General features: G+C 41.4%; 1 protein-coding gene across 1 annotated transcript in view; it reads right to left on the minus strand.

The window, feature by feature from the left end:
• Positions 1-347: 347 nt before the first annotated feature.
• jph3 (junctophilin 3) overlaps positions 348-11,327 on the minus strand; it is a 52,533-nt gene continuing 41,553 nt past the window's right edge. Inside the window, exons 6-7 of the mRNA XM_015387210.1 lie at positions 10,511-11,324; positions 348-2,275 (exon numbers count right to left, since the gene is read on the minus strand). Of these exons, the coding sequence (XP_015242696.1) occupies positions 2,195-2,275; positions 10,511-11,324 (895 nt within the window). The 3' untranslated portion in view covers positions 348-2,194. The remainder of the gene's footprint in view (positions 2,276-10,510; positions 11,325-11,327) is intronic.

Genomic DNA, 11,327 nt, shown 5'->3' on the forward strand with positions numbered 1-11,327 from the left:
ACACTGATTGTGGCAAACTACATTCTAGCCAAAGCTGCCCTGCGGCTCACTGACAGAAGAGAGGCTGCCACACACTGGTGCCACCTGGCCCTCTGACCACCATTAGTAGGCAATGTGGATATAGTGTCTTGTCCAAGGACACAACAAGATTGAAGGCCAGAGCCGGGGCTCGAACCAACACAACTCAAATTGCAGGGCAAACTCCTGCACCTGACTCCACTGCCGTCCCACATTATTGAGAACCTCAACCTCCTTTAAAGTGAACCAGAACTATCTCCCTGAACTCTCTGTTTGGTTCTTGGGTCTACATGCTGATGGTTCTCTCATATGCCTCTCTGAGGCCTTCATAGAACAGCTGGATTAACACTTAGATAAAACTAAATAGTTGGATTCTATTTACTCATAACATGGCAGCAGAAGGTAGTCACGTAAGGATGTCCTGATAAATCTTCTTAATTTCCTGCTAATTTTCCCGATACAATATTAGCACAAATCATTTGTACTTCTTTGTATCTCATCTTTTATCTATATATATATCTTTTATCTCAAATAGAACACAATAGTAAACAACTAAAGGTATAAGAAAGACTGACCTATTTATTATTTACCAATGGGTCACAAAAACATTAGACGTAAGTATAACAGTATTCTTCATTTGCATAAAATAAATATAATACATTTGAAGATGGGAACCTTGAGTTTAATAAGTTTTGCACTCAGCTGCAATGATCTTTTCAGACTTTAATTAAAAAAATGTAGGATGACACTGCAGACATCGCTGCTACTCCTGTAGTGTAGCGTTTTATGCTCTGTTAACAGACAATGTGGTTGCAATCATGCCGGCCATGTGTGCGGGATACAAGCTCTGCTGGATAAAATACCAAAGCGGAGTGCTTTTCTCATAGATTTTTGATGAATGCCGATATAATCCGATTTTTTTTCTTCGATGAATTCTATTATCAATATAGATATCTAAACATATAGATATCTATAATCTTTTGATGATGCGGTAACATCACAATTTTCCCATTGTGGGACAATAAAGGGATTTTCTCTGGGATTGGATATCTCCAGTAGGTAGCTGCAGTGGACTGTACCCAGGTAAGGCCAGTCAATAGGGAAATTATTCTGACTTTTTCAATCAAAACCCATGTATTATTCTCCTTCCACTTTACAGGCATGTGTTTTGTTGTGTTGGTCATCAGCATCATACAATATGTCTAAGCTAATGGCTGAAATCTGAGAAAATGTTGGAAACACTGTCTGAATACTTCTACAAGGCACTGTGGAAGAAGTATTTCCTCTGATCCAAACTTTGTCTAAACTCTTTCATCTCAAATCTGCAACTCAAAGGGATCCCCATCCTCTGACTGACTTGTCTGGAGGTGAACAGAGTGTGAAGAACATACCTGGTAGCTTGTACCTGTAGCTCGATGTGACTAGTGGCATGAAAAGCTTTGATAAAATTCATAAGCAGCATGAGAAGCAGCTAAGCTACTTGGAGAACACAGATATATAAAGTGGTCTGTTACAGATCTACATCTGCACACGCTGCGTGGGTTCAGATGCTCCCACATGCACACATGCATTCAGGATGACATGAAAAATGAGACTAAATGAGCGTGGTTGGAAGGAGAACACCATCCTCAGGTCCTGAGCACAAACCCAACACCCCCAACCATCAGTAACAGCAGCCTGGCTGGCGGAGGAGGTAAAAGGCCAGAGGTTCAGAAAGAGGACGGGTGGGTTGCAAAATAAACAATACAATCAACAACATATTGCAAATGAGAAGAGAAAAAGTTAATAAATAAATGTAAAGATACAAATGTTTTTAAAACTATAATCTGACAATGAAACAGTCCATCAGTTCTGTCTGGACTGAGGAGTCAGACCAGCTCAGTCTGTTAGGGCCTATAGGAGCTTTGATAAGTCCAACATCTGGACTACCTTAACTCCCTGCAGCCAGGATCCTCCCCTGGGCCAATCTGCTGTCTTTGGGCTCAGCTTCTCCTCCACCCTGCCTGGACCCGGCTCAGCACGGGTTTCCCCCGATTTCAGCCCGACTAAGGCTGGAGCCCTCCTTGGTCCGGATTGGTCAGCCGGGAGATGGAGGCGCAGCAGATCTGCTGTAATACTCTTATGATTTTGTGGTGTTTCTAGCATAGGTAGGTTGACTCTGAAATCATTGCCGCCTTTAAATAAAAAAGTGGATAAACAAAATAGCCACTCCGATGTTGAGCAGAATCACCATGACAACCAGGATGGAGCTGTAGGCCTGCGTGGGAGAGAGAAAAGAGAGAAAAGAGAAGGTGTCAGAATGAAGCAAAGCTCACACACTTAAAGGCTGTTTTCAGTTCAGGTCATTAGTTGGTATCCACTCAACATGGGCATGAGTCCCACATTCAATTGGTACTTTTAGTCTTCATTTGATCCATTCTTTTATTCATGGTGGAATAGTTATAAAACATACAGCTGTTAGGATTTCTGAGAGAAAAAACTGAGTGGGTAAGTAGAATTTATGGTCAAATCAAGATAGAAATCCCGAATGTATACCCTCCTATTAATGTTTTTCTAAATGTCTCTTAACAAGAGCCCCAATACGAACACACACTTTCTGGAGCTGCCAACCTGCTCCTGGAATCATTCCTGCAGGATATTTCAATCACAAGTCCTCCAGGAACTGATGAAATTCATCTAAACTGGTTGGTTTTCTGCACACACCAGACTGTTAAACACAGAGCGAAGTGGGAGCTTTGGGATGAGCCGCTGATTATGATCCTGCTGTTCTTATTAGGGTCATTGTGCAGCTGGAACACCGGCCTGTTTCAAGGCTTCAACTGTCTTACAAGCATCCAGGTGGCTCATTGCTTTATCCAACTGCCTAGAGCAGATCCACAGCATGATGATTCCACTCCCATGCTTTACAGTTGATACAGTTTTCCTATGCTAAAAAGTCTCACTCACTGTTCGAAATAGACTCTTGGGCCATCATTTCCAAATAGCTAAAGCCTGGATGTTGTTTTGTTTTTTGTTTTTTTTCAGCTGGAGAAATTTATCCAGGGATAAAGCCACTACATAACATAAATGATCAGATCAGCCTTAAAAAGTCGCAAATGCAAGTGTACTTAAAGTATACTATTTTCAAACCTGAAATTGCTTGTAGTTTAGTTATCAATGATCTACTGAAATAAGTTAATGTTTTACCAGAATGTGGCTTATACTAAAAGTGTTCTAAATGCCTATATATATTACATATTACAGATCTTCAATCTTAGACAGTTGAATGATTAAACTTTTCTCATAAAGATCTTAGAGTTGTCTATGCTGATAGCGGCAAATTTAGAGGAGAAATAGAAGGTGTCCATGGTGTTTCTGGTATCTAATAAAAAAAAAGAACTAAAACTATTAATGTTTTCAATGAAAACCACAGCTGGATCAAATCTGCACACGCAACGTTGACAGCCAGCAAGTGATATAATAATAAAGAAACTTATAAAATATGAAAAAGGATTCATCCACTATCTGTTAGTTGTGTCGCCTGCCTTCTCCAAACCTTGAAACCTTGAAAATAAATGTGTTTTTATTATACCGGTATATTAAGATACATACTCTCCTGTTCTAAAGGGGATGTCTTGTGGAGAGATATCTCAGCAGATGCTTGCTGACAGCACGGGTCGCTGGGCCTTCACCCTGACGACCCGGGCTGTCAGCAAACTCACCAACCACCTGTCCTTTTTTGGATAAATATGAACGCAGCAGTCCAGTTCACTCACTAATTTCCACACTATCCTCTATATCCAGTATGACAATTATAGCCTGTTTTAAATACATTTTGGTCTTTATTAAGGATGCATCTGCAGAAGAGCGGTTGTTATAATTAAGGCTAAAATAAGAGGGAGATGAGGGTGATAGGATGTGACTCCATGCAGATCTGTGAAAGGCCAAGGAGCTTCATCGGTGCAACATTGTGGTGGACGAAATATCCCACCCTGAAAGGCTTCTGCTGATCACCAAGGTGTTAGGCTTATTAAAGATCTGTGTTAGAGATGATTAATCCATCCAGAGGCTGGATGTAGATCTGATTGTGGTTTATATTCACATTATTTGGTGTTAGCTCACCGCTCAAACCTATCTTGTTTTCCAGTTATAGAAAGTAATTATAAGTTACAATTTTGCTAACTTTGCATATTTTTAGTAAAACAGTTCAGTAGACAAATAATCAGATACAGATTCGCCGATTACAAAGGGCTTTACCAACATTATTTTTGCTTTCCTTATGATACCATTTATTTTGTGATGCAACCAATGTTGCTTCCATCTCTGTACTTTACAACTGGTATGATGTTCTCTTCTTGTTTCCAGCAAATACTAAGTATTGGATTTTTCACACCATCATATGTCAAAGATCTTGGGTTGATTCCCAGATTTTACCCAAAAAAAAAACAAAACCTTGTACCTGAAGATGAACCAAACCTTCCTTACACCCTGGACTTTTTTTTTTCTTTTCTGTGTTTATGTCAAACAGAAAATCAGTTTGTTTTTACATCAACAGATATACCTCATACAACCTAACGCTTTAAATTAATCTGACATGTGTTAACAAAGAAAAGTCTGACTTTAAAGAAAATAATAAAGATGGAATTATAGGGAGCCCTGGGATGGACTGGTGAACTGTCCAGGGTGGGCTCCACCCCTTGGCAATAGACTGCTGGAGATAGACACCAGTCCAACCGCAACCCTGATGGAATAAGCGGGGGAAGATGGATAGAAAGATAAAGATTCTCTCTTAATATTCTTAGTATCAAATCATCTATAAAATTAAACCAAGACATTATAGTGTGATTTCATATTGGACAAGAAAAAAACAGGGCTGGTGTGTTTATGTAAGGTGAGTATAATTTTTATAAGTGTAGTTACCTTTTAAAGATGTTGTGATAGTTAAAGATATGCCCCTATACAGTGCATTAATCCAACACTTCTCTTTCAGAAGTGAATTCAGGTCTTTGACACAAGAAGTTGCCCCAAGCTTGTATAACGTTAGAGTGTTTTTTGATCCTCAGCAAACATTTTAGAACAGACAGAGCTATTCTAACAATTCCTATAATTCTCATTGAAATAATTCAAAAATAACTTTATCCTTCTCTCATAGAGATTTATTTGAGCTCTTATCATTTACCAGCTTGTCAAGCGAACTGTAATGCTTCCTTGTGTGGTCCACCCAGATAAACCGCAGAGCGGCTGAAGGCAGCGGCGGGGCTGCTGACCAGGATCGGGGGGAGAGCTCAGATTATGTAAACACACACCTGTTTAAAGCCTCCTATGACGACGATTCGTCGCAGATGCTTCAAAGACATTTTTGTTAAATCATCTCCCCTTTCACTTTTAAGAATCTAGGACTCTAAGGAAGGCTTAAAGAAGGTCTGAGTATCATTGGACCGTTGGCAATAGGGCATATTTCTATCCAAGTAGTTATACTATTAGTAACATATTTATCTATAAATGTTCAAATATTTTTAGCTATTCCCTTTTTTTTCTTTCCCCCTCTAAGCGTTGTTTTAATTATGGTTGCTGTGGAGGGTAAAAGGCTCGGTTATCTGGGGAATCATCTTCATGTAAATATGTGCCAATGGGAAGCACAGAGGCTCATTTCTGTTCCATGATGACTGGGTGATGCTCCTGAGTGGACGCAGAGGGGCTCATATTCAAAGCTTTTCCTGCAACAGTGAATGCAAGGAAAACAAAGCAAGCATCTGTTAAGTGTTTTGCACTAACAGTAGGACACTCATTTATTTACTGAGTGACTGGAGACGTGTGTAGCTTCACGTCTGAGTCGGAACAACCCTGGCATTTGCTCCCATAGCGCTCGCTGTTTATTTATTTTGCGTGAGATAGTATTTGTGTATACTGGGAACCTGTTTAACGCAGATCTCACTCGCTTCTTTGCTGATGCAGACACACACACAAACACACACACACCACCTCTCCATCGCTGTCATACGCCTACCGATTGGCTGCAGCTGAAGCAATGCATACGCTGTTCCCTAGCAACAGAGTGCCGGTTAACCAATAAGACACCTCTCTGAGAGGAACAGGCTACTTTTTTATTCCTCTGTTACTAAGGTGTATAGCAGACTGTTTAGGGTTCTTCTCTGTGCATGCATCTTTGCACCGTATATGTCTGCACTAGTGCCCTTTAGCTTCCTGCAGCAGGTAGCAGATTCTGTCCCTTAGCGTCATCAAGCTGCTGCAGACAAACTAAGGTGAGCATACATACTAGAGAGGAGGCAGGAGCTGAATTTAGCAGTTTACACACAAGCGGAGTGAGAGTAGGATGAAGTGAAGTTGTGACTTGATTTTTCCTGTTGCTTTCATTAGCTAATGCTAAAGCCGTATTATCTCCAGGGATTAGGGAGTTATCAGAACCATCCACCAGCTAAAGTTAAGACATAACCCTAAAAAACACAAATTAAGAAAATCACATTACAACAGTGTAATCCCTTCTGCTTGTTCAGTGCTACTGAAAAAAACATAAAAAAATTTCTCCCTTTAATTCAGGAGGGTAAACGTTGTGCTAGTCCCACAGGATTATCTTAATATGAGGGATAACACTTTGTTATGTCACAGTGGACGGAATGTGTTCTCATGACAGCGGGGTTACAAATCCTTTTAGTCAAATCAATGTGTGGTAGTGATGCGACAAATTTGACAAACGCTTCATCCAGCTGCTGGATGGCTATCAAGCTTTGCAAATATAAACAATATGTTTCTATCAGGACAACTGGCAGAAGTGGGCTAACCACTGCTCTGTAATCCTACCTTTAAGCTTGTTATACTTTTGCTACACTATAAAGAAGAGAAGGGCAAAAAATATTCAAATATGTACAAAAATTATGAAATAAACTACAACTAGGGGGCACACAGTGGTGCAATGGGTAGCCCTGCTGCCTTGCAGCAAGGTTACAAGTTCGATCCCCAGCCCGCAGTCTTTCTACATGGAGTTTGCATTTTCTCACTGTGCATGTTTGGGTTCTCTCCGGGTACTCCGGCTTCCTCCCACAGTCCAAAAACAGGTTAATTGACTTCTCTAAATTCTCCATAGGTGTGAGTGTGTGTCTGTGTGTGAATGGTAATTTGTCCTGTTTGTCTCTGTGTTGCCCTGCGATAGACTGGCGACCAGTCCAGGGTGTACCCTGCCTCTCGCTCATTGACAGTTGGAGACAGGAACCAGCACCTCTCACGACCCCAGCAGGAATAAGAATGATAGAAAATGGATGGATGGATGGATGGATGTTACATCTAATTATTTTTTTGGTCCTTTTATTTATTTATATTTTTGGCACTCGTCAAATCAATTAGCAATGGTTGCACCAAGCCATCTTGAACCCCTACTTGTTGTTTTGCAACCCCCTTTTCAAAGGGTCCCGAGCTCTACCCTGGAAAACCCTGCTATAGATTCTATGCAACCAGTGGAATTGGGTCTGTATGTAGGGCTGTTGCGCAAATGTGTTTAAGTTCATAAGTTTTATCAATATTTTCCTTAAAGTCAAAAATAACGCAGACTCTCAATCTCTTGCAGTGTTCTCTCTCCCAGGGAAGAAATATCAGGAGAAACAAAAACAACTTGACTAAATGAACTTCATTCCTAAACTCCTGCTCAAGTTATAGTCCTGAAACCACATTCAGGACCACAATCTGCAGACTGATCAAAAGCTAAGTGGACCTCTTAGAATTGATTCTTGCAAAAACAGACCGTTCTAAACAGTTCTCTCTAAGTTTGTAGAAATTACCAATTACCAATGACTGCAAACATGAGCATCTGAAAGAAAAGGGCAAAGGTGCCACAGCTCAGATCCATCCATCCAACACAGTCAGGGCTAAGCTTTCCTGAACTTTGGAGACGCCTCACCTTTTAAAAACAGATGTTATTGGTCTGAGAAAATAATAATAATTACTTGGAAATGATGGAAGTTGATGATTTTATGATATTTTAATGCGTTTACTCTTGTAACGGCTAACAAGAAAGCAATGATTGATAGCATGTTACCCCATGCAGACATGTCTTGAGTAAAGCAAACTTTATTTTATTGATGTCAATTATTATTATTATTAGTTATTATTATTCTACTAGTGGTTCCTAGAATTTCAGGCTCCTCTCCTGTGGAACCAACTACCAGTTTTAGACACCCTGTCTTCTTTTAAGACTAGGCTTAAAACTTTCCCTTTTGATAAAACTTATAGTTAGAGTGGCTCAGGTTATCCTGAGCTACGTATCTCTATAGTTCTGCTGCTATAGGTTTAGACTTCTGGAGAACATAGGGACCCCTGTTTCATCATTCTGCTTCATTCTATCTCTATTCTCCCACACTGCAGAATCTGTTAGTTCAATCTCTAATCTTATGCTCTCTCTGCTTTTTCTCATAGTAGCTTCGCCTCGTCTGTTCCTGTTTGGCTGTGACGCCATCCTGGAGAGAAATATCAGCTGTGCTGCTGCCATCAAAACCTTTGTGTATAGATGTTCGAGATTGGCCTGTTTTTCAAGTTGGCTTGGAGCTCGTCTGCCTGGCTGTGTATTTCCTGAACCGGGCCGCCTTTTACAGTTCCATTTTTATGTCTGCTTCTGTCTCCTTGAACCCCAATCAGCCTCTGCAGATGGCCGCTCACACTTAGGCTGGTTCTGCTGGAGGTTTTTTCCTGTTAAAAGGGAGTATTTCCTCTCCACTATCACTACAAGCATGCTTAGTGTGAGAGATTGCATTCACATCAATGAGTTGATGTAATCAACTGGCTTTCCTTAGAAAGAAAACTTTGAATCAATGTGACTGTATGATCTGGTGAACTGTAAAGTGTCCTTGAGATGACGTGTGTTGTGAATTGGCGCTATGTAAATAAACTAAATTGTATTGAATATTTCCAGCAGTTTTGCTCTTATGCTTTCATTTCCTTGCAATCAGTTTAATCTTATTTAGCATCTGCCTTTCTTGTTTGCCACTGATCATCCAAGTCAGTTCACCAGTGCTTAGCCTTGGTTTAGCTCATGTCCTACCTGTAAATTTTGGTCAGTTTTCTTTCAGCCCATCATGGTTGAATACATATTACATGCCTCTTTACCACAGATGCCATGCCAGTTTAGCAACTACTTCAGCGTGTCAGTTATCTTTTACTTTATCAAATGCTATATAGGTCCATCCAAGCGCAACATTCCCTGATACTTATAGAGTATGCTACACTATCCAAAAGGTGAGAAACATCAGAGAATATTTAAATTTCAAAGAGCCTTTTAGCCAATAGAGGAAGAGACATTCTAGGGTACCAGATGCAGATTTCAACAATACACCACAATGGGGCTCTCACTACCCGATCCGTCCTGGAAGCACAATCCGTACCATCAGCTTATTTGCGCATGAGCAACCAGATATGCATCTGAGTCGATTTTGATTTTATTTTGTAAAAAAAGTCCTAAATTAAATTTTTCCCGCCCCAAAAATAGTTAAAGCAGGGGTTTTCATTGTTTTACAGGCCAAGGACCCCCAAACTGATGGCGAGATGGAGCATGGGACGCCCTAATTATATATATATATATATATTGTATAAAATTGTGTTAAATCAAACTGGTCCTATAGTCACCCTATTACAGCTGGATTCATGTAATGAAAGTAATTTTGCCCTGGGATTATTAAAGTATATCTGATTCGGATTCTGATTCCTCGTTGATGGGACAGGTGAATGAAACGGCGCCCAGCTTGAATAAGCTCCTATGGGTCGCTGAATGTGTGTATTGATGATTGAAAGACATCTTCTGCCTCCATTTATCTGCTTACTACAGTGTGTTGAATTCATGTTAATGTGTATTAGTGTACATATCAATTAGTAGAAAAAATTGCAGCGGGGGAATAAAAAAAAAAAAAGTCTAATCAACCAAAAAGCAATTTAAAAGAGAAAATGTAAAAAGCATCAAAAGTGTCTCAAAAAGTCATAAAGCATTTTTAAAGATGTGTATAAGCATTCTTTAGTGAGTTAAGGATAGAAATAAGTACGTTTATTACCATAATTACATTATATATGGAAACTTGGATGTATATCTGGTTGCGCATGCGCAGATGAGCTGATGGTATGGAACATGCTTCCAGGAGGGATCGGGTAGTGACAAAGACAACAAAGTTGCACAAAAATAAGCATAAAAACAGCTCATAAGTGCCATATTGTCAGCTATGGGGGAAGGGAAATGCAGCTGTAGACCGACCAAACAGTACATAGATAAGGACATTCATAGGGCACATAGTTTGTGTTTTTGTTTAGAAGTCAAAACCACTTTCCAAAACCATATTTGATTAGATGACAGAGAACGTCTGGCTTTCCAATGGTAGTCCCTCACTGCACTGTCTGATGCTGGATAAGAGGAACCCTACTAACATCTATAGACTGTTTCAGAATTTAGGTTCTAGGGATATCACAAACTCCAGCCCTAGGAAAGTTTTATATATAAGTGAGTGTCAGAGCATCTTAGACTTACAGAGTTTCCTGTATGTGGCGTGAGGCTGAAGTCCTGCCGATCAGGTATGATGGGGGAGGATTTTAGGGGGGGAGACAGGGTGAGGTCTCGCCGTAGTGGCCGTGAATCCATTTTCTCTCCCTGTCTGTCCCCTGTGTGTGTTGAGTCTTTAGCCCCCTCCCTCCCCTCCCGATTCTTATGCCTCTGTCTTGGCGCGCCGTGTGAATGCCCCTCTACGTGGGTGTGCCCATGCCTTTCCTCCCCATGCCCATGGGGCTTGTGGGTAGTGGAGTCTCTGGGTTGTAAAGGCTTCATCTCTATCTCGTAGTTGCTGATCTTCTCCTCGTCCTGCTCCAACAGTCGTCCCCCCCTGCTGTGCGTTCCTCTGTGTCCAGACGTCCAAGTGGTGGATGATGATGACTCTGTCCACCTGTCTCCTCTAGCCTGTCTGTGATTGGTAGAGCCATGTTCCCGTGTTTTGTGATTGGAGGAGCTGTGTTTGTGTCCGTTGGTCCGGCTTCCTCCTCGGCCGCTGATCCCGCTCCCCCCTTTTGACAGCATTCCCCTCCTCCTGTCCTCACTCCAGCTGTTGGCCCGTGGATACTCCTCTTTTGTCCCTCGCTCACCACCCCCGCTGCCTCCCTCCATCAGCACTTGGATCTCCGTGTGCACCCTTTCCCCACCTTTCTCGTTTCTGTCCCCCCCCTCCTTCCCCCTGTCCCCATGGTCCACGGCGGTCTGACGGTGGAAACGGGCGCTCTTGCTGCGCTGTGAAGGCCGAGCAGGTGGAGGTGGCGTGTGGGGCGGTGAAGAAGAAGGTGGGCTGAGGTCGGGGCTG

Source organism: Cyprinodon variegatus, unplaced genomic scaffold, assembly GCF_000732505.1.
Source record: "Cyprinodon variegatus isolate N-32 unplaced genomic scaffold, C_variegatus-1.0 Scaffold388, whole genome shotgun sequence".
In the NCBI taxonomy this organism is placed as follows: Eukaryota; Metazoa; Chordata; class Actinopteri; order Cyprinodontiformes; family Cyprinodontidae; genus Cyprinodon; species Cyprinodon variegatus.